Source organism: Lissotriton vulgaris, chromosome 7 (assembly GCF_964263255.1).
Source record: "Lissotriton vulgaris chromosome 7, aLisVul1.2, whole genome shotgun sequence".
In the NCBI taxonomy this organism is placed as follows: Eukaryota; Metazoa; Chordata; class Amphibia; order Caudata; family Salamandridae; genus Lissotriton; species Lissotriton vulgaris.
In genome coordinates, this window is record NC_141695.1 from 1,675,764,049 (window position 1) to 1,675,788,378 (window position 24,330).

Here is a 24,330-nt window from a genome sequence, read left to right on the forward strand (position 1 = left end):
AACATTTCTTCCAGGAATAGGGTAAAGGTGACACTGGGCACCTGAAGTTCACTTGTATTCAGGACACCATGTTCCTATCGATTTAACTCGCCTATGGAGTACATTAATGGCCTCAGGACACATTAATGGCCTCAGGACACTACACCAATCACACACTCTATGCTGGAGTTAAGAGACACACAATCATCCAAAAAGCACTTTCACATAACATAATGCGGTCCACGAAAAACACTTGCCACAGAACTATGCATGATGCAGCTCGGTATAACCTCGCCTCTTGCTCGGACTGCAAACCATACAGAACCGTCTGGTCAGCACATTGTCCCAAATGAAAGGTAGCCTTCTACGCCTTACATCTCCACCCAGTCAGTGCGACAGTGAACTAGCCTTGATACGGATTTACATCAGTGCTTGAAATGGGTGCTCTTCCCATCCAAGTGAAGGAACCAAGAGCTCTTCTCTGCTTTAAAAGCCCTGAGCTGCAGAGCCAGTGCCCAGTATTGGACCTCTTGGAAAAGTGATTCACACAAGGCAAGTACTCAGTAATGACTAAATGTAATTTAACTGTACTCTCTAGATTGCAGGTCATTAAATGCATATGCCCATCTGCTTATTGATGCACTGAGATTTGACCCAGCAACTCCTCCTATTAAGAAGCTACATTGGTGCCGGTTCAGGGTCATATTCATTTCAAGGTACTTTTTGTAATTTATCGGGCACTATACGGTACTGTCACTCAGTTATTTCAACTGTCTAAAGACGTGGTTGCTTACATCTTTAAATGTCCTTTATTAATTTTGCTGCAGTACGAGAGTTCTATTACTTCCTTCCCCCTTTGTTAAGCTCTAAGCTACTCTATGTGTAAAAAAATATGTTCATTACACTGGATGACAATCGAATGTCAAGATCGAGTGTCCTCCCTGAAATACCTTGGTGTAATGATCCCATAAAGACTTTATAGAAATGAACTGTGGTCAACTGGAGCCAACAGAAAGAAGATTGATCCTTGGAACACCTTGCAAATACAGCTTTTGGGCAGACGTCTTACTGTTTCCTCTGAAATCTCATTTTATTTTTGTGAATTCCAAATAAATGCTGCACGGGGATGGCCTCTCTCACGGTCAACTTTCTGCTGCAGGTTAGGCACTTCGAGATGTGAAATGCAATGAGAAGTCTAGTGAGAAATGTTCTTCAGCATATCCTGAACACTATGGGTGTCCGGCCTGGTGCGAGGGTCCAACCTGATCTTCTTTAGGAACACAAGAACAATTAGCCAGGGTGCTGGGCTTTCTTTAACGTTGACGCCCCTCTAACCTAGCCAGGACAAAGATTTTATAATCCACATTTGGGTAATTGTTGTTTAAGAGGTGGGCCCACGATAAGATGGAGTTTATGTCATATCTAGAAGTTTGACAGGCGTGGTTGACTAAATAATCTGACCAAAATAATTCCTTTCTTTCCTTCTTATCTACACACTCACAAGCACCTTCTTAGAGCACCTTTACTGCATCTTTGAACTCAATGGTAGCTGGAGCACTTTATTGCTACTTTTACGTATTTATGTAAAACACTGATGAATTACTATGTTCTTTACCAATTCCAAACTGAGATTTAAAGAAAATATTAAAGAAATTATATGTTGTTGTGGCTCGTTTTTTACTTTCGAAGCTTTTGCTGCAATTAAATTCTCCCCTCATCTGTGTACATTCATGTTTCCTCATACACTGTGTACAAAACGATCAAATCATCTTTTGTTGTTGTGTTTGCCTCCCCGATTGGACCACTGCTCTTCCATAGAGTCAACCACAGAAGCAGTTCAACCTTTCACCCCCTATTCTCCCCTCAAAGTCATCATATTGTTTTCCCTAAGTAATATATCTGGAAAAAACACAATAGGGTGTTTTTGCCATACTGCACAAAAATCACAGAATTACATACCTTTTCTCTCCATACAGATGAACACAAGACCACCATCACTGTTCCTCTCAAGAGACCATCATCGTCTTGTCTAAGGACACACTTAGAGAGGTCGAAGGCTGGAGTCACCAGCTCCCTCAGAGTCAAACTGTGTTGCAAGCAGCAGTGTCACACTGCAATGCATACAGATCCCTGATAACCTTCTACAACTCGACAGCAGTGACTCCTCCGGTATCCATTTAGGTACCCGAGATGTGGAGCTGGGAGACCACCTGAAGACTGTCATGGACTTATCTACTCAAACCTAACTTCAGTTTGAAATCCTCAGCTCAGAACTTATATATGCAGAATTTCCACCATTGCATGGATCTAACTTGTACCGATTTCCTTCTGGATCTCCACCTTCGAACACGACCTGGTCTCATACAACAGTCTGATGCCTTCCAGTCACGCCCAATGTGAGAGACGGGAGTGAAGCTGGTCTGGATCACACAGTGATCTGTTGCCTTCCAGTGACTCCCGTTTCTCACATCATGAGAGAGCTATTACAGGGCTTTCCAGGTCCTTGGGATAGACCCGTTTTCAATTTTCTCGATTTCTCAGTAGACGTGACCACTTATGTCAATGAAGCAGAGGCATGGGGGACTAGGAGTATGCCTATTTACTAGATCACAGAGCAGAGACGGCTAGCTCTTGGTTCCCTGTGTATGATTACTACAGGTTGAAGTAATTACAGAGGGCCAATAATGGGCTTTGCCAACTCCTAGTCAGAGCTACAGTCACCCTTGCTCTGTCCGAAGAGATTCAGTGGTTACTCACCAGGGCATCAGTTTACCACACTTCCTCTGGGGACTTCTGCTCACTAGGAAGCCTATTGCTGGGTCGGAGATGGCATCCCAGGCTCGTCCAAGGAAGAGGATCATGGAGGCATGGAAGGGCGCGAGCTGAGAGAAAGAGAGTGAGAAGAGAGAAGAGAGAAGAGAGAGAGAAAGAGATAGTGTGAGTGGTGTCAGATGGAGAACGCTATTCAAGCACTATAAATGAGCAGAACAACAAACATGATGGGAGAGCGTGGACAACTGGAGCCACGAGTTCAATGAACGATAGGCAGAACAAGGTGCGAGATGAACCATGCAGTTGTTCTGCAGGACCAGATGTGCGCTTCTTTGGTGGGGAGAATATGCTGAGATCTGTGAATAAAGTGGAATTAGAACCACACATTTAGGTGAGCGATGATGAGAACTACAGGCGAGGTGAGGAGAGAGGTGCAGTGACAAGCCTAGTGCATGACAGGCTAAAACAAGGTAATCTAGAGGAAGTATCGGACAGGGATTGTAAAAAAAAAAACAAAAACACAGAAGACAGGACAGTGTAGTCATGATCTAAGGCACGGTCCACTGCCATCCACACACATCTACAGCTCTCTTCTAAGTAGCAGGGAACAGTTAAGCACATCCTCTATTTATACTGCTTCTAGGCAACGGAAGACTACCAAGGTCCCCATTCACTGCTACCAACCTCTTTTTAGTGCTGGTGGAAGCTTTGAACTTGTTTGCCTTCATCCCTTGTATCACCCCAAATAATATCTGCCACAAAGCAATAATGAAAAAAATTAAAATAGAGATCAGAGTCATGACAGAAAATAGGGAACAGCAGAGCAAGACAAGAGGCCACAATAAATAAAATAGAGATCAGAGTCATGACAGAAAATAGGGAACAGCAAAGCAAGACAAGAGGCCACAGTAAATAAAGGTTTGTAAAATGTTAGGAGTTAAAATAGAGTAGCAGGAGGGATGAAGTTTGGAGATATCAGCTAAAGATAGTATTGTGGAGTGAGAGGACACAACATGAAAAGGAATATGGCATCCTGCCACAGTGGAATTGGGGGTGATATTTTGGGTTGATGCTCTTGAATTACAGATTTCTTCCGCTGCGGAATCCCATCCCTGCTTACCTGTATCACATCCAGAAGGAAGATCTGAAGAAAAAAGCCGATGGCATTCCCAGTTAACTGGTACGGAGCTCCGCCAAGAGCATAGCAGACCTTCCTGCCGAGTGGGAGCGATGGTTCTTTCTGCAATAATCCAAACATGTCATCAGTGGAACTAGTATGATGCATCCCAAGGACTCACAAAAGGGGGGTGCTGTATAAGATAATCTGTGGAGATAGAGAAACTGGGCACGGTTATGTTAAGTAGGGGTTATCTTTTGAGCTCAAATGTTGGGATAATAGAACACTGACTTAAATCTACTGCACTCCAGGGCTGGTGTAGTGGGATGTTACCCGAGGTGACCCTCCTGGAGCAAGGACGTCACTTGTGTAGCAGCAGCTGAGGGTCCAGGTTGTACTGGGGCAACTAAATTCTCATTGTGAAACCGTGGCAAAGAAACTTTGCTGACGCAATCAAGACAGAGGGACCAAGCTGGGACAGTGGGACGAAGGCAGCACCTCGATACCCCCCGGGTGATTAGCCACGCTATACAAATGCTACTTGATTGATTGAACCAAGGCACCGCTGCCGTATTCTCCTAAAGTACTGTTCAGCAAAGGAACTCTGTGTTATCGTGATGAGCACGGACCCTTCTGGGATAGCGGCAAAGCGGATCCTGCTGGGATCTTAGTAAATGTTGGAAAATGCATGGTTAGTAGTGACTCGTCACCCTAGTAGAAAAGTGGTGCTTTAGTTGCCCTGCTTGAAAGTTGTTAATGAGGGAGTCTGCTGTGAAAGTGAGTATGGGATCCATTTGCAATATTACAGACCTCCTGCCTCGATCATCACTTATCTTCCAATAAAAGACACAAAGCACCTCAAAGAATGCCTAAGAGCTGCCTCTTCTGCTGCCTGCTACATGGTACGATTAGGAAATTGGATTATTATTTGGGGTGGGCGACTACCCACCTCAAGGAATAATCACAACCCTTGTCAGTGTGAACATTTAACGTCACTAAATTAACCTGAGCCTGGCACAGAGCAGACAGACTTAACACAGGGCATTCTGTAAATTATTTATGCAGAACCAAAACATTAATAAAGTCGCAATGCAAAACAATAGAAATCCCAACCTGAAATGGAAACAATTAGTAACATTTGATAATGTAAATGAGATGAAAATGACAAAAATCCAATAAGTGGAACTGGGGATTTTGTTCTAATTGGAAATAGCGCTAAAACAAATTTAAAAAAGTGCCAATGATAGTAAAAGGCAGTGATAGACTGTGACCTAGGTGCAAATTGATGCTGACTGCAATGTGCGTGGGTCAGATACTCCAACCAGGTTCATTGTGGTCAAAGATTTTCCCTGTGAACCCAGCAGACCCATCAACCAGGATTTGACACTCGAGCAAGATGACACTGTAGTGCCAAAAAGGAGGCCCACAAACCCCACCCTGTATTTTCTGGAGAGTTCAGAGAAGTCATCAATGCCCATTCAATTAAGCCTATTGTTTGCTCCTCTGAGGCATTTCACACCATTTTCACACATATACAAGGCTAATCACTGGCTGGGCGACAACTCACCGGCATCTTGCCACGATCCTTGCCTGCTTTAGAGGTCCCAGACAGCCGATTTGGGCGCTGCCTTGGGGAATCCTCCCTCGCTGCCGCCATCCACCGCGAGCGAGTAAGCTCCGCCCACTTTGCAGGCCACGCCCCCTTACATCTGTTAAAAGGGCGCGCTGATCACTAGCGCGTCCTTCTAACAAACTCCTGAGGCGGAAAGCCGGGAGCGCTGCTTATTTTTTACTTGTGTTTTAAAATTGTATTTTGCACTGCTGTGTTTAACAACTCACCGGCATCTTGCCACGATCCTTGCCTGCTTTAGAGGTCCCAGACAGCCGATTTGGGCGCTGCCTTGGGGAATCCTCCCTCGCTGCCGCCATCCACCGCGAGCGAGTAAGCTCCGCCCACTTTGCAGGCCACGCCCCCTCCCATCTGTTAAAAGGGCGCGCTGATCACTAGCGCGTCCTAACAAACTCCTGAGGCGGAAAGCCGGGAGCGCTGCTTATTTTTTACTTGTGTTTTAAAATTGTATTTTGCACTGCTGTGTTTAACAACTCACCGGCATCTTGCCACGATCCTTGCCTGCTTTAGAGGTCCCAGACAGCCGATTTGGGCGCTGCCTTGGGGAATCCTCCCTCGCTGCCGCCATCCACCGCGAGCGAGTAAGCTCCGCCCACTTTGCAGGCCACGCCCCCTCCCATCTGTTAAAAGGGCGCGCTGATCACTAGCGCGTCCTTCTAACAAACTCCTGAGGCGGAAAGCCGGGAGCGCTGCTTATTTTTTACTTGTGTTTTAAAATTGTATTTTGCACTGCTGTGTTTAACAACTCACCGGCATCTTGCCACGATCCTTGCCTGCTTTAGAGGTCCCAGACAGCCGATTTGGGCGCTGCCTTGGGGAATCCTCCCTCGCTGCCACCATCCACCGCGAGCGAGTAAGCTCCGCCCACTTTGCAGGCCACGCCCCCTTCCATCTGTTAAAAGGGCGCGCTGATCACTAGCGCGTCCTTCTAACAAACTCCTGAGGCGGAACGCCGGGAGCGCTGCTTATTTTTTACTTGTGTTTTAAAATTGTATTTTGCACTGCTGTGTTTAACAACTCACCGGCATCTTGCCACGATCCTTGCCTGCTTTAGAGGTCCCAGACAGCCGATTTGGGCGCTGCCTTGGGAAATCCTCCCTCGCTGCCGCCATCCACCGCAAGCGAGTAAGCTCCGCCCACTTTGCAGGCCACGCCCCCTTCCATCTGTTAAAAGGGCGCGCTGATCACTAGCGCGTCCTTCTAACAAACTCCTGAGGCGGAAAGACGGGAGCGCTGCTTATTTTTTACTTGTGTTTTAAAATTGTATTTTGCACTGTTGTGTTTAACAACTCACCGGCATATTGCCACGATCCTTGCCTGCTTTAGAGGTCCCAGACAGCCGATTTGGGCGCTGCCTTGGGGAATCCTCCCTCGCTGCCGCCATCCACCGCGAGCGAGTAAGCTCTGCCCACTTTGCAGGCCACGCCCCCTTCCTTTTCCTCTCTCCCTCTGATTCCTTCATAAAAGGATGTGTCTGGGCCGGAGGCGCAGCGGACGGGCGCAGCGGGCGCGACGATTGCGCGCCGAAGGCGCGCCTAAGGCAAGCCCGTCTGCGCCCGTCCGCGACTGTCCGGGGCTAGGGGCACGTCACTCTGCCCCGCACACCATCTATACCCCCGACCAGCTACGCAGCCTCCAGGGACCTTGGTCCCTACCAGCCTCCACCTGCTCTCGCATCTCTTCCTTCGGTCTGTCCCCTGCTGCTCCCTCTTACATCCCCCTTCCTCTTGTCGGCTCCTCTTACCCTTCTAGAGACAATGCTCTCCCAGCTACCTCTAAAACCCTCACGGCTTTTTATCTCAACACCCGGTCTGCAGTTGCCCATACGCATGAACTCTCGGTTCTGCTAGACCTTCATGCCCCAGATCTTCTCTTCCTAATGGAGACCTGGTTCTGCGATGACTCCCTCCCTGCCCTACTAGCCACTTTACCAGCCCCATACTATGCCCTTCGAGCAGATCGCCCTACTGGCAGAGCCGGGGGCGGCGTGGCGGTCATCGCACGCACCGACCTTCCTTTCCAAACCCTGTCCCTGCCAGACATCGCGACCACCGAGTATCTGGTTATCCGTACCACCTCCATTACCCCCCCTCTTACCTGTTTTCTCACCTACCGTCCTCCTCAATCCCCTTTACCGTTTCTCCCTGACTTCCTGGAAGTTTTGGCTACAATTACTGTTAACAATTCCTCTATCCTACTTCTTGGCGACTTCAATTTCTGGCCCTCTGATCCAGCAGAATGTCCGTCCTCAAAGGAATTTTCCGAAACCCTCCAATCCCTTAACTTCACACCCCATGTTCACTCCCCTACCCACATTAAGGGTCACACGTTAGACCAGATCTGGTCCCTGAATTGTCCTGTGGAGTCCCTCTCAATTTCGCCTTGTACTTGGTCTGACCATCACTTGATTTCATTCTCCCTCCCCATTCATCCTCCTGCCAAACCCCCTCGCCCCAAAAACACCTGGGTCCGAGCTTGGGGCCGAGTCAACCCGGAAGATCTTTCTTCCCTACTCACTACCTCCCTCCCTTCCCTGCAGGGCCTATCCACCCTTTCCCAGGTTAAGGCCATTAAACAATGGCTCTCCTCAGGCTGCGATTCTGTTGCCCCTCTCAAACGTATTACTTCCAGGCGTGAGAAGGACGCCAACCGGTGGTTTAACGAAGAGCTGAAGGCCACCAAACTAGCAGTACGTCGCGCGGAGCGGGCCTGGAGGAGAAACTATTGCCCCTCTTTACGATTGGAGTTCATCAACACCCTGGCCCAATATAAAAAAAGACATCTTGGAGGCCAAAACCACCTACTTCTCCTCCAAAATCCTCGCTGAAGAAAACCAGTCTAAGGAAATATTTGCAATTGTTCATAACCTGGCGTTCTCGGACAGAACAACCCTAAAGCCCGCCCCGTCCGAAGAACTCTGCCACTCCCTCAACAACTATTTTATCCACAAAATAGCTACCATCAAAGCCAACATCCCCCCTCCTTCCCCCTCTTTCATTGACCCCCAATGTCCCCCTCCCAAGGGAGAACTCACCACCCTCCCCTCCATAACTAAGGAATCTCTGACCTCCTTAGTACCTCTGGTCAAATCTGGCTCTCCACTTGACCCCTGCCCTGCCCATATCCTCCGCCACATCTTCGTCACCTGCCCTGACCCCCCCCCCCCCCCCTCCACCTCCTCAATAGCTCTCTTGCTCAAGGCGTGGTACCTAACCCTTTAAAATCTGCGGTTATTGTGCCTATCCTGAAAAAGCCCGGTGCGGACCCCTCAATTTCTGCCAACTTCCGCCCCATCTCCCTCTTGCCATTTCTGGCAAAGGTGCTCGAGCGCCATGTCACCTGCGCTCTGAGCTCCTTTGTGGAGATGCATGGAGCTCTTTCCCCCCGCCAGGCCGGGTTCCGCCCGCACACTCTACGGAGTCCGTAGTCATTTCGGTCTTGGACAACCTCAGGGAGGGTATGGATACTAACCAGCCCCAGGCCTTGCTGCTCCTCGATCTCTCAGCCGCTTTTGACACGGTGGATCATACCATCTTGCTTTCCCGTGTCAAGGCAGCGGGGATCGGGGGCACCGCTCTGGTCTGGCTATCCTCCTTCCTGAGCGACCGCACCCAGGCTGTCCGCCTGGGTGATTTCACTGCGGACGTTCGGAAAGTTCAGTGCGGGGTCCCCCAAGGCTCTTCCCTTTCCCCTCTTCTCTTTAATCTTTACATCGCCCCTCTTATCTTCTCTCTGCAACAAATGGAGGTCGCCGTATTTAATTATGCGGATGACCTCCAGCTTGTTTTCAATCTGTCCTCCTCCCCCTCTTCTGTTCTAAATTTCCAATCTGTCATGCTCCATATCCGGGACTGGATGAACCACAACCACCTGAAGCTCAACCCCGATAAGACCGAGCTGGTGTTGACGGGTGGTTCATCCAGCCCCTGGTCCCCTCTTTTCTGGCCCCCCTCTCTTGGCCCTTCGCCTATTCCCTCTACCTCAGTCAAAACCCTAGGCATAAAACTCAATTTCCAACTTACCCTTCACTCCCAGGTCAGCTCTGTGGTTTCTTCTTCTTTCTTATCACTGCGCACTATACGCAGGGTGTCCCGTTTCTTTTCTTTTACTGCACTCAAACTTATCATCTTGGCCATGGTGGTGGCCCGCCTGGATACGGCAACGCCCTATATGCAGGTATCCCTGCATATAGCTTACCGCGTCTGCAACAGATCCAAAACCAGGCGGCCCGCCTGGCCTTCAAACTCCCGAAATTCCACCACTCCACCCCCCTCTTGAAGTCTTTACATTGGCTCCCCGTGCGGGCTTGGGTCCAATTTAAGCTCGCCTCCATCACCTTTTTGGCTCGAAAGGGGTTGGCACCGGCGTTTATCTCATCTGAGATCACCCCCTACGTTCCCACCAGGGAGCTTCGCTCGTCCTCCCAGTCCCTCCTCACCATCCCACGCTACCGGAGAAAGAAGTGGGGAGGTTCGAAATTTGCGACCCTGGCCCCGCTCCTCTGGAACTCCCTCCCCCTTGAACTTCGAACCCTCACCCTGTACCCTCAATTCCGGAAACTCCTCAAGGCTCACCTGTTCATGAAGTCCTTCGACTAAACCTGCTGCAGTTTTTCCCTGTCTTCTGGCCTCGGACCTTTGTTAGACTTAGCGCCAAGAAACCGCTGGTGTATGTGCGCTTTAAAAATGATTTTAAACTCAAACTTAAACTGGGCGAGCCAATGCAAATTAGCCTTCACTAACTTCAGGCATGAAAAATTTTCAGGCAGGGAAAATGTAACTTTTGCTGCATGTGGCACCTGGATATCCATGTGGTGGTGCGCCTTACAAATGTTGTTTGACTTGATATCACCTCACATGATTTGGGTTATGCCTCGCTTCATACCATTTTGCACCCTATAGGAGACCCCTCCCAAGGCAGTCAGTTCAGAAATGGAGAGGTGCCACGTGTCCAAAAGAGAGACAGCTTTAAGAATAGTTAGCGCTAGGAGGGTTTTGTGTTGCCATCCTATCCAGAAGGTTGTGGTGCTCATCTCCATGAGCTGCTTTAACAATATTCCCTTGTTGCAGGCAGGACCTCTCTGTATGATGAAGGCTAGGATGTTCAATAAACCCACTGAGCATGGCACCCAGCCATTTGGCTTGAGTCTTATTTCGACAAATGGAAAAGGATGGGGGCTCTTGGACACACCTCGATAACTTTCAGTATTTACGGTTGGGGCAGTTCTTGGTCCACCCTGACCTGAACTGCCAACACCATATTTCATGTTCCTATGCCAAGAAGTACATGCACACCCTTCTGAACAGGTGAGAGCAATGCACTTGCACCAGAGAAAAGTACAAAAGATAGGGGTCAGAAGAAAAGGCATTGGGTTCTATGTGTGGTGTTAGTATATGTAGACAAATCCAAGATGCCTGGGTGAAATAAAGGGATTATAATTATTCAGACCAAGGTACGTAGACTGTCCAAGAGAGGGGAAAAAAGCTCTGTGACAGGAAGTAGGGAACATAGAGGGCAGCATCAGAAAAGAGATTAAACACCTGAAGAATAGAGTGTGCAAAGCAACAGAGCACAAAGATGCCCGCAGGAGAAGCCAGTTGAGAGGTGGAGATGTTATTATAAATAACATCATGTGTATTGGAAGGATTGAGCTAAGGAGTGAGCTAAAAAGTGAAGCATTACTCATTCTCCAGACCATGAGAACAGGCTGGTTACTGGGACCCAGGGCCCCCATCATTCAGCAGAAGAGAACAGATGGAACAATGGGAGGAATGGCATAAGGCCTCTTATTTGGACCCTCAGGCTGTTATTGATTAGAGAGCACCCCCTGCTTACTCGCCATGTTTACCACTTGTATTCCAAGGCCATCCAATCTACTGCACGAATCGCCCTCAGGGTAACCATTCTTGTCAGACCCAAAGCACTCACCCTCTTTGGAATAGAATCCAGCACCTTGCTCGAACTAGCCTTGTGACAGAAGAACATGTTATTAGTCTCTCCTTGTCAGCCCTGTGACTGTCTTTCACATTATTTTCAGGATTCTGGACATGCTGTTGGAGACATGTCTCCCCACCTGTCTTGGTCCCACACTGACTTTGCACCTTCTGATCTACCCTGTTCACTGTCTACAGTGTAAAATGCAACACCTTAAGTAGGACGGGTATGCCCAAACATGAGTCCAGGGCACACTGTGCCACTGGAACCAAGTCAGGGCGCACAGGTCTAGTGTTGCTTGTGTTCCAGTTCAGCGAGGACCTGACCTGGACTGTTGCTTTTGGAGTGGGGTCAAAACTGGTTTGCAGATCGCTGGGTCCAAACTGAGGAGGAGTAGTGTGCAAAATAACGATTGACTAGGATGCGGCCCGGAGTAATTACCAGTGGCCGTGATTAATTGAAGCATTCCATCCATCACTTATTTGTACACATCAGTTTGACACCCTATATGTGAGGGGTATGCCTAGACATGGGCCCTGTGCACACTATGCCACTGGAACCAAGCTATACCCGAAAGATGAGCCAGTACAGAGAAGACAGGCCTGGCAGTTAGGGCTAGACTGTTCCTACTGGCGTAGGGTCAGGACTGATTTGCATATGGCGGAGCCCAAATTGAGGTGGCACGTTGTGCAAAATAACGATGGACTCGGATGCATACCCTCAGTAAATACCAGTTGCTGAGATTAATTCCAGCTTTCCATTAATCACTTTTTTGTATACTTCATTGTCCGTTTATCAGCATCTATTGTCAATTCCTTCTGCAATCCAAGAATCAACAAGGTGCTTGCATGCTTCTCTGAGAGACGTACAGAAAACAAGATCCTATGCAATGCTTTATAGGCCTTCACATTTCTCCATGTCAATCAACCATCAATATTTCTCTGTGCAACAGGGTCTCAAAGAAGAACACCAGAGTAATACTTTGATTTTTTTTTATTCTTATAGTATTTGGCTGGATTTGACAAATCAGTTTTTGCTAATGAATATTTATATTGGATTATTCATATGTTCATACTACGTTCCATCAGTCACATAACTGGAAAATGTATTTGGTCGCAGGACAATCCAGACCTACCACTGCCTTCCCCATCAGACTCTACTTCTGCATTAAACATGCCAACTCAAATGTAATGTGTGTAAGATTCTGTGTGGGTGGGTTGGACTGTGACTAGTCGCACTTATCTCTAAACCCTAATCTGAAGCACTCCCATCCGTAACTTGGAAACCATAATGTTAGCCTTCAAGTCATCTTTACTTGTGCCAGGCAAGGTGTACAAATCTCCCTCAGGGTTACCACCTTTAGTTTCCTCATGACAGGTCTCTTCTCACACCTGTGTATCAGACAGCTAAACAGGTCTCCTTCAGTAAATTTTGTTAGCTGTGAGTAGTATTCAATGTCCCTTGAGTTCGAGACTCGAGTAATCCCATCACTCGTCAAAGCCAATGTGAAGCCTCGTCTGGGATACTGGGGTAGTGAGTGGTTAGCGGGCAGTAATCCAGGAGTTTAATACCGCACACCACTGGCGTACAGGTAAATCAATACTATGGCACTCCAAATGGACTACTACAATTCTCACTTTTGGCAGACTCGCCAGGAGCAGAAAAGTCCAGCAGTCATTAATCATTCTGCAATCTGGTATGAAGCTGAAACTCAGACACAGTGCTACACAGTAACCAACACAAACTGAACATCTTGTCAGTGCTGTAATTTCCATGATGGACAGGACTATATTTACAGTTCGGTAAAGTAGGGTGGTTAAATGTATGATACAAGCAAAAAATTAAGAAATAAAATAAAAAGATACAAGCACTCTCTGGAGCTCCTAGGTGATCCCCAAATTTATCAGTAACGTTTGAACACTAGGCGCTACAAAGAACAAAATAGCATGGCGCCTACTACTGCAATGTTAACCAACAGGCAAACATTGGAATTGATGTGCTACACTAAAGTCAATGGTTAGAGGGATTTTAGTCACAGGTTATTAATCAATCAATAGGGAAGAGGTACCACACTGAGAGGTACCATATATCAAGTTGTCCATGATCTGCCCTTTGGCCTTATGTTTTGTGGTCTTTGTGCAAAGCATAGTAACTCAATGATATTGTGAATGCAAGAGTGGATTCCCTAGCAAGAGAAATCCAGAAATAAATTATCACAAAAATCCACCGTCCATATCCAAAAGATGGGGTTAGGTTGACAAGACCAGTTCTTTAGCCTCTCAGTCTCCAGTTATAGACGCATAGTAGAACACAGAACGTGGCTGGGTTAGCCTTGCGCAAAACCAACTTTAACAGTAAATCCTACAGTAAGTTGATTCAGGGAACAAGGGAAAAACGGCCACTTACGTCCTCAAAACTCCTCTGTGTGAACACAAAGAATACAGAATAAAAGAATAACGGTCCCCGAGCACAACACATCAAATATTGGGTCTTGAGAGAAAAGAAAAACCAGATCAAATTCTTTCCATATTATAAGTTCATTAAATCAGTCCCTTTTATTTTATTTTCTCTTCACAAACGTGAGATTTCCATCACATAGTAAGTCTTCATACAGTATTCAGTGTGCTCGGGACAGTTATTCTTTAATTCAGTTACAGACGCAGCCAGGAGACTGCGAGATGGTATCCTGAGGGACGCAATTCACGACAATACGAGTTGAAGACTCAATTAGTGGAACAGTCTTTCCAAGGTTTTTTAGCTGGCGAGAGGGGAAAGAAAGATCTCTCTCAGGGTAACAAAGTTTACAAGCTGCATTTGCAAATGGTCCTGTTGCTGCCAAGAATATCAGTTGATTGACTATCTTACAGGATTGAGGCACCCACTGAACACACAGATACGACGAGCCCCAATGGGATTTCATGTTACGGTCCAACCACACGTGGTTTACTCTTAAATCATATCTGGAATGAAGGGGTTCAGCTGGAGCCTGTGGAGAAAAACCTCAAGAACTGGGTGAAACAGGAAAACCTCATGCCTGAAAAGGGTGGATATTGGCACAGTATAGGTCAGGGGCGGAGCAGACTTACCACTGTTATCCTCCTGGAAGGTATCTTGGCAGCTCACCGACTGCAGGTGATCCTTGCTCACTCCTTGGCAAGTCTACCAACCTGGGTTATGCGGATCCCACTGGCTCTAAAACAACTTGCCGTAAGTCATCTACATGCAGAACTTAATTCCACTGGGCCTAGTACATGCCTTTCATCAAGTCAAGAGGCTACTCCTCTCCTCGTTGGGCAGTTCAGCTTTCGCTTTTCCTAGCAACTTCACAGCAGCAAGAAAAAACACCAAGCCTATGGGGAAAACCCCCATATTGTGCAACTCTGACATAGCATCCCAAATGGATGCCAATACACGTCCCTGAACTCACGTGCACAAAACATACACGCCAAGTGCCAAAAGTTAGGGCAGGACTCCCATTTATATGACTGACTGGACTTTACCGGATAGGGCAAATAGACAGCCTCCTCACCAATGGTGCTGGTAGAAAGGCTGTACCCCTAAACTATAACCTCATTTCACCAGTCACCTCACATCCTGGTACGAGAAGGCAGAAGCCATCTACACTACAATTCGGAGTCACTTTGTGTGTTCTTCCTTTCAGGTCCGGTTCTAGAGGGTCTGACGCAGGTACCAAGCGGGTGCCTGGCGACGCAGGCGGTGTGCCAATTTTGCCATCACCCCCCTCCGAGACCCATGGTGTGAGACTCTCTCACACTACAAGTGCAACTGGTTCCACTAATTCAGAGTCTAACCAAGATTTTTTTTTTTCCAACTTGCACTTTTTACACATCTTTTTCACTCACTCGTCCTCTGGTCAAGGTGGGCCTTAGCGCGCCCATACCGCTGAGGTTTAGTTCTTTTGATCCTGACGAATGCCAGGTAAATTTACACCATAAATGGCAGAAACATGTTGACCTGACCTGACCTCACCTAAGAGGAAGTAGCTGAACAATCTATTGCCCCCCCCCTTCCGACATCGTGTTTTTATTATGTCTGATTGATCACCTAATAAAAACTTTTTTTTACACAACCTTGACATTTTTATTTAAATAACACTATCACCACTTCACTTGTCACATCACAAAAACCAGTTCCGCAGTAACTCTGGCGTCAAAGCACACTGGGGAGGCACTCGGCTTCTCCCGGTGTGGCCCAATGATGAAGCATGTCACCAACCAGCTTGGTGAGTGAGGGCCTTCTATATAAATCCAAAAGATTTATATTTCTATCCCCGTGCTCTCTCTGTTGTGGTTACAGTAACTACACCCTTTTGTTGTTTAAACTATATATTTTGTGGACTAAGAGTGTATTCGCTACATTTTCCCTCCCTCTCTCTTTGATGATTAATAAAATGTGGGTCACGGACATTGAGCTTGCAGAGAGTCCACAAGCAGGACGGAGGAAAGATGCAAAGCAGGGCAGAAAAATCAACAGGCCGCATGGAATAGTTTTCCAAACCATACAGTGGACTTGACTCAGCACATCAGCCAACCCTGCTGACCTCACACTGGGGTGGGCTGTACCATTCAAATATCAAGGGTGAAAGAAGAAAAGGAGGTACACTGACCCAGAAACAGGGAACAACACACAACCTTTAAAGGTATAAAGTATAAAGTTAGAAATTAATACTTGAGAACTGGGATGTAGTATAGCTGGTAAAATTATGTACCAGATAACAAACCAGTGGAGTAAATTTGTCCTTTTGGGTGAAGCAGAACAGCCGAATACCAGCCAAAGATTGAGGTGCAATGTTTCTGGTAACAGACATCGAAATGCCAGATCAGTCCCAGCTACCCTGAGAGTTAAGAAAAGTTGTGAACCCAGGAGGAATTGGGCTAATGAGGGATCAGGACATCTGGAACAAGCAGTGCATCATCAGAAGAAACCCAGCTACATATAGAAGGGAGGTGCAAGTGTCAGAGGTCAAGGAACTTCTCACTTTGTGTGATATTGCCCGTTCACCCTTAGCTTCACACCAACCTATGCAGAATGGCTCAGGGGCAATGAAAGAAATGCTTCTAAAATATAGCTTTTAGTTGAAGAACGAGGCCTCTCTTATAACTGAAGACACAAATGCAATAAGTTAAAGTTCAAGTTCGGAGATTTGTTATACACTACTACTCACCCAGAGGGTCTCAAGGCGCTTTAGGGATGGGGGGTGCTTTACTTGTCGAATAACCAAGTTTTTAGTTGCTTTCTGAAGGCGAGGTGGTTTTGTGTAAGGCGGAGGTTGGTGGGGAGAGAATTCCAGGTTTTGGCCGCTAGGTAGGAGAAGGATCTTCCCCCCCATAGAGGATTTCTTGATGCGTGGAATAGCGGCGAGGGCTTGATGCAATCCAGAAAAGGATAACAAAAAGTTCCCAAAAACAAAAAAAGAGAGTAGCTAACAGGACTTGAAGATCCAGAACAGAGATCAAGTAAACGTCCAGTTTTGCAAGACAACTTTCTGTCCACACATATTTCTGAAACAAGTATATTCAATACCACCCAATATGGTTTTCATATGCGTTTGTGCAAATGCTTGCACGGGTTTTTACTTCAACGGTGTTCCTGTGCAAAGAGAAGTATTGTAAAGTGCTGCTCCTATTGAGCCTGGTGAGGTTACTGTTCATTTTCGGACACACTAAATGAAAACCCTAGAGATTTTCGCCAAGAAAATATTAGGCAACTTGTACAAGGAAGGGGGCACATCTAAGGCAGTATCTAGCCACCTCCAACTGCAAACTGGTCTGGCAAGTTCAACATCCTGGAACATAAGGGCGTTTCTGGGCCAGATTCGAAGAAACAGGATCTGTAGCATGGTGGTGCTTTATTCCTCGTCTCCAGCACCCTTAGGACAGCACCAACGCAGCTACAACTTCACATTTTCCTAAACCTGGTATCAAAATGGAACCCTCTTTTACTTCAAGAGAGTATGTTCTGCAGTGACCGAGAGGTGCAGCAAGCCAGTTCAAGGTCATGGGGACAGGTGAGTCAGTGTGCATTCATAAGAGCCAACAGGACCCATGCATAATAATAATAACACCCAGTATGTTTGTTTTTTAGACAGCAGCGCTCAGCAGTCTGGGACTGGAAGAGTCCGCAAATTGACTACAGATTCTGAAGGTGTTATGGACAGATTCATATTGTAGAACTTTTAAAAATACATAGTTCTATAGCGTCACTTAATGGCCGTCTGCCGACGGTTTCAATTCTTCTACATGATCCGAGAATGTATGTGCCTTTGTAAATATCCTATACTCCTGTACAAATTGTTATTCACCATTCTCACTTACCCCAATAGGTGTACATTATTGTAGATGTTATTGATATGTCTGTACATATATCAATTTATGGATAATCAGTATCCTATTTGTTCTTGCACTCCATTTCACCTCCAGTTCCTATGTAAAAGGACCTGGTGTCAAGATGGGGTCTGATTCACGATAAATAAAAATACATTGCTAAATACATTTATTTATTTATTTTCCCGTTTTTTTTTTATATTGGCTAAAATATCCCGGCATGCTTAGCACGACTGTCAGCAGTAGGAAGAGGACAGAGTGTCCTGTCATGTGTCCACTTGGTAGCTATGTCTAGCTCAGCAGCCGGGGAACCGGAGCCTTTCAGATACGGGCAGCTCTCTCGAATGAAGCCTGCAAACAACATGTCAGGGGTCTAAGGCCATTTGCTTATTACCGAAGCGTGCAGATAACACTGATGTGAGATAACGGACAGACATCCTGTCTATTTACATAGTGCACACACCCGAAACCCAGCTGGCTTTAGGCGGGGCTCAGACTAGAAGTGTCACCCAGACAGCCGCTGACACTCACTTATAGCGCTCAGAAAGAACAGGCTGGACCCGACTGTGTCAGTAGACGGCCACTTCGCTCCAACTTGCAAGCATGCACGCAGCCCACTGAGCTACCCTGACGGCTTCCAATGACAATGTTATTTGCCCCTCGTGACACAGATTTGACCAGAGGTGGAAGTGCTTAAAATAAATATAGGAGCTATGATGAGTGTAATGGGAGTGGGTAGGGTCAGCGAATCTGGAGCCAAAGCAACATTAAGTATGGGTCCTTATGTATCGCAACTGGTTCTTATGTAAAGCGTTCTGACATCTTCGGGGAATGTTCGCGCTAAATAAAATCGCATTAAATAAAAAATAAAATAAATAAAGTGTAAAATTAGAAAAAAAATTGGGAACGCCGTTCGCAAAGGATCCCGCCCGCTACAACCACCGGACTTGTCAGATTTCTGAATTATCTATTAAAGACAAGCCTGGCGTCATCTAAAGAGCTTCTCCTCCACCTCAGCTGGGCTGGTGCTCCGTGTGGGATCCGGTCGCGAGGGACCCTCCCTTTACACCCTGGAATCCCGCGCCCCGCCTCCATTCCCCGTTATGACTTTATTCCTCTTAGTCTGGCTGCAAGTGGTCCCCCGAGAGCGCCCCCTCAAGACCTACCTTGGGCTGACGAGGGTCCCCCTGGGTGGCGTCGTCTCCCCGCAGCTCGGGGCTGAGAGGGATCCCCGGCCCCGGCTCCTCCATGGCTGTCAGCGCGTAGAAACAAAAACACGGGTGGGAGGGGCAGGCAGGGCAACCTAGACGTGACCCCGCCCATCCCCAAACGAGGACCATCGGCGCCGCCCTCCCCTCGAGGGGCCTGGCCTGGTCCTTCCCTGAACCTGTCCATGCAGAGCAAGGCTGCTGCTTCCAGCATTTATAAAGCAATACTATCAGTGCTTTAAATGGGCCGGTACTCACCGGTACTGAGTACCGGCACTTTTTTATTTTCTCCCTTTGAGTACCGGCACTTTTTCCTCAATCAAGGACAGTACCGGTACTCACAAGGGCCTGGCTTTGACGCAGGTGTCGCTCCTACGTTGCTCCCTTAATCGATCACCTCAGCAGCAGCTATTAGTCACCGTGGGAGCCTGGGCCGAAGACAACTGCTCTTGTCACCAGCACACCGTGAGCTGCCTGTACTGCTCTGGAAGTCATCAGAGCAGAGGTGTGGCTTTGTTCTTACACAGCGGGTGTTTCCAGGAGGCTGTAAAACTTAATGGGAGGGGGTGTGAAAGGCAATGTTATGGTGACACAGGGCTGCAATGACACTTACGTAGCACAAATCACAATATGTAAACTGCTGCCATTAGACTTTTTAACACAAATTCACCAGTACAGTGTGCATTTACAAAACACAAGCATTTTTTCAAGATACTGTTGCCTGTGGTGGGTATTTTCAAGAAGCGTCAACAGAAAAAAGTTTTCGAGTTTGTGCTTGCATTCACTATCTCTAACCATCGGTCCACAACTAAAATGCCTATTTGCATGTGTAAATAATTTGGGATCTCGTTACCAAACTCACTGATCCCGCCTGTTCATCGACCTTGAACGGAAGAGAAGGAGGGAAGCCAGTGAAAACGTGATATGAACAGAGATGTGTGCAGCTAGCTAGAGCTAACCCATCTGTGCTTACATGCCACAAGGAAGAATACAGCTGTATTTTTATCAAAAGCCAAAAATGTAATTAATGACTAGGTACATGCGTGTAACTCGCACTCATAATTGTAATGTATTGCACACTGATTGGATGCCAAAAACAGGAAAACTGATTTTTTTTCTCCTATTTTGCACCCCCAGGTGATCCTTTATACAAGTTATTTTGGTAAAACACAGAAAACAAATGTAATTTGTAATAAACCCTATCTCCTGACCGGGACTTAATGTCAGTACCCATATTTCGATTCAGACAGACTCTCTTGCCATTTGTAATGTGATGTAAATGTCTGTTGCTTTTTAAAAATATTTATTTGCTCAACAGTTTAAAATTCAAGAATACATTTGACATTTACTTCATGAAGTATATGAGGCATAAAATATGTTATCTAAATTAACATACCTGGGCTCGCACTAAATACTGCAAAGTAATGTCAACAAAAGATTTTAAAGCAATTCAAATTATCCAACGGAGATGTTTATTTCATCATGTGTGCTGTGTTAAACTTAATCGTGTAAATTTTAATTACAAAGCGTATTAAGATAAACCGGCAGATACCTTTAATCATCTAATAGCACACGTGCAACATGTTTACTCTGTCTACAACTCTTTTCAACCACATAAAATGGACTGTTGACACAAGAAGCAGAGCCTCTCTCTTAAGTAAGAAATATTGGGACACCATGAGTAGCAATATAATCAATAACTCTGGTGGGTAATGCACTCACCATAAAATTGCATAGAGGGTCATTGTGCCTGCTGGAAAGCACAACATGCAACATGTAGATCAGAGATTTTTTTGATTTTTTATTTATGTAGATAGCTACGTGGGATACTGCTTTTGTTGCATAGATCCTTCCCTGTAGGTCACAAGTTAACATCGTTGGCATATATCTTAGTTAATTGTTTCGCTACAGCAACGATCTGCATCCAACAACAAGGCATATATATAGAACCTTACTGGTTTTTCCATAATCTTGTAATTTTTTAAGGTTGAAGAAAAAGGGTTACTTTGGGTGGTAATAATCACTGATTGGTAAGTGCTATATAAATGGTTATTAGTGTAAAAAACGAATGGAGAGACACATCTGATATTCTAACAATGCATGCAGTTTTCTTGCATAAAAAGCTTGAATAGGTCAAAAACGTAGCCCCGCCCCTTACTCTGCCTTTAGCGCCGCCCTTATGCCCGCCCCAAACTCCACCCCCGTCTATCCCTCCTTTTGAAGAGTACCTGCACTTATTTTTGTCCATTTAAAGCACTGAATACTATATAGATTTTTTTTGTTGGTGCAGATTTTATATAGCGGGTACTCGACCCGAAGGTATTGGAGGGATTTACACGAGCACCAGTTACGTTATAACTCTAATCACTAGTAAATGCTGTAGTTTATTTATTTATTTATGCGTTTTTATATAGTGCGGACTTTACCCAAAGGTAGAGCGCGTCACAGTAGGAACAGAACTGATACATGAGAACATTACAAGTTGTAATGCCTGCAACAGGGGTAAGGGTGGCCTAGGCCGCATAGTGGGGCCTACCTATTACGGTGGCACAATGATGCACAGACACTAGCTATAGGTTATGGGCTGAAGTCCACGAGCGGTCTCGCGCCCGTTTATTTATACCCGAGGGCTACTCCGCCCCCGGGCTGTGTGCATGCGTGTGTAAGTGGACGGGCCGTGTGGCTCCGCCAGTACATCCCTCCAAACTCACAGATGAATAGTCCAGTCTTATTTAGAGTTCTTTGCAGTGCGTAGTCTCCAGGCATAGCCCTGGAGCCGCTGACTGGGAGTCGGGTTTGGTCGTAGGTTGTACTTCCGGCTTCGCTGCCCTTCAACCTCGGGTACGCCTGCCGGTTCTGCTGCTTCACTCTCAGGACCTTGCGGGATGATGTTTGATTCCACGCCCCCTCGGGCTGGTGATGGTTCTCTGTCCCGAGGGTTGGCGGCTGCCTCGGGGGTAGCCGGTTGATCCTCCTCAATCTCCATTTCTTCCGCCACCTGTTCCTGGATTGCTTCATTCATCGGCACTCGTTTGAACCATGACACGTTTCACGTCACCACTCTTGATCCGTGGGACGCTGATACCATCGTACCATGGATGTTCACAACCTCCCATATCTCGGGCTCAAATGTTGTCTGATACTTCCATTGATGGTGTCGAGTCTTGAGAACCACCCGATCGCCTACGGCCAGTGGCCGGACTCCAGCTCTTCTCGTTCAGCTTGCTCTCTCATTCGTGCGTCGTCTCCGGTCCTGTGTCTCTACATGATCTAGTTCGGGTGCCTGCCATACTGGGCTCACCGGCACACAGTTTCGTGGAGGTCTCTTGAACATGACATGCGCTGGGGCGCACTTGGTGGTACAGTGTGGAGTCTGTCTATAGGCATTCAGGAACTGCAACAGACATTCTTCGGCCACTTCACCCTTCTCCACACCGATCTTTAAAGCTCGGTTCATTGTCCTCATGAATCTCTCGACCTCTCCATTGGCCTGCGGCCACTGTGGTGTGATCTTCCGATGACGTATCCCTCGTCTGGTTAGATATGCTTTGAAATCAGAGCCCTGAAACGGCGGTCTATTGTCCGATCGTACTTCATACGGGTAGCCTAGCATTGCGAATGCCCTGTCCAGGGCTGGCTTGACATGGCTGAACGCGGTGGACGGGATCACCTCCACCACTGGAAATCGGGAGCACGAGTCAATCAGTACCATGGCTTGGCGTCCTTTCGGGAAAGACCCAAAGTCAATGCTTATCTTGGACCAGGGAATATCACACGAGTCTTCCGTGATGACTGGATGTGGCGCAGGTTCCTGACTTGTGATAACAGATGAATGGCAGTTGCGGATCTCCTCCTCTACAGCGCCGTCAATGCGGGGGAACCACACCCGTCCCCGCAGACGGGCTTTTGTCTTTGCTATGCCTTGATGTCCTTGATGGGCAAAGAGTACTACTTCCCTCTGCAGGCTTGAGGGTATGACAATAGTGGCTCCTCGCAAAACCACTCCATGAGGTCCCGTGCTCAGTTCACTTTGCACACGCCACATCTGTTGGCGAAATGTCTGCTCCGCTGTCGTGAGAGCGCTGGCACCATCCAAGAAGCGTTTTCAGCTGCGATCCTCCAGGGTGCGTTTTACCCTCCGGAGACACTCATCCTGGTCGTAAGCTGTACCAATCTGTTCTAGCGTGAGGGCATTAGGGCAGGCTTCTTGTGACAGGATCCTGACAAACTCTTCCACCTCGTCCAGGTCCTGGTGTTCCCCTGTTATGGAAGCGTGCTCTGGGTGGCGTGAGAGGAAATCCGCGGGGTTGTCCGCCCCGGGGCGGGAGATGACTTCGAACCTGTAAGTTTGGAGCTGAACGGCCCACCTTTCAATCCTGGGTGGCGCGAGTCTGGCCGTCCCGCAAACATCGGAACCAGCGGTGTGTGGTCCGTCACGACCGTGAACTCGTGTCCGAAAAGGTACAGGTGAAAGTATTGGCATGCCCACTTTATGGCGAGGGCCTCCCTCTCAATCTGTGCGTAGCGCATTTCCGTGGCCGTCAGCGCCCGGCTGGCGTATGCCGTGGGTACCCACATGTGATCTTCCGTCTTCTGCAACAGGACCCGCACTGGCGTCCACGACAAGCTCCGTCTGCCGATGTGGCCTGAAGTACGCCATGACCTTGTCGTCTATCAGGGCCTCCTTTACAGCTCGGAATGCGTCGTCCTCCTTCACGGACCACGTCCATGGCTGTCCCGCCTTAGTGAGTGCGCGCAGGGGTTCCGATAGGGACGCCAGGTTGGGGATGAACCGGCCACAATATGTGGCCATCCCCAGGAAGCTGCGGACCTCGGTTGCGGACGTCGGCTTCGGTGCCGACCGGATGGCCTCAGCTTTCTTTGGGTCTACTCTCAGTCCGTCGCGCGAAAAGATATAACCGAAGACCTCGACCAATTCGTTGTAGAACATACACTTTTCTCGGTGCAACGTGAGTCCGTGGTCTGCTAGGCGCTGAAGAGCAGCTCTCAAGTGTCCATGGTGCTCCTCAAGGGTCTTGGAGAAGACTAGAATGTCATCACTTAGATTGATAACTCCGGTCAAACCTGACGTCTCCCTGATCGCATTCTGGAACACTTTGGCGGCCGATGACACGCCGAAGCTCAGACGTTTGAACCTGCGGAGCCCGACATGTGTTGAAAACGTCGTGATGTTACGGCTATCCGGATGGAGTTCTAGCTGGTGGTAACCCGCGTTTAAGTCCAATTTAGAGAACCATTTGGCCCCGTTCAAATCAGCTACTATATCGTCCATAGTGGGCGTGAGATGACGTTCCCTTTTGACAGCTTTGTTTGGGAGCCGCATGT

The 24,330-nt window shown here is 47.4% G+C and overlaps 1 protein-coding gene across 2 annotated transcripts in view; it reads right to left on the bottom strand.

Moving 5' to 3' along the window:
* LOC147706290 (sodium-dependent lysophosphatidylcholine symporter 1-B-like) overlaps nucleotides 1–19,065 on the bottom strand; it is a 138,565-nt gene extending 119,500 nt beyond the window's left edge. Inside the window, exons 1-3 of one of the 2 annotated variants that reach the window (XM_086932736.1) lie at nucleotides 18,943–19,065; nucleotides 3,872–3,991; nucleotides 2,737–2,861 (exon numbers count right to left, since the gene is read on the bottom strand). In XM_086932736.1, the coding sequence (XP_086788862.1) occupies nucleotides 2,737–2,861; nucleotides 3,872–3,991; nucleotides 18,943–19,026 (329 nt within the window). In that variant the 5' untranslated portion in view covers nucleotides 19,027–19,065. Of the gene's footprint in view, nucleotides 1–2,736; nucleotides 2,862–3,435; nucleotides 3,504–3,871; nucleotides 3,992–18,942 lie in introns of those variants that run through there. The other variant, XM_086932737.1, reaches the window with a different exon arrangement.
* Nucleotides 19,066–24,330: the final 5,265 nt, after the last annotated feature.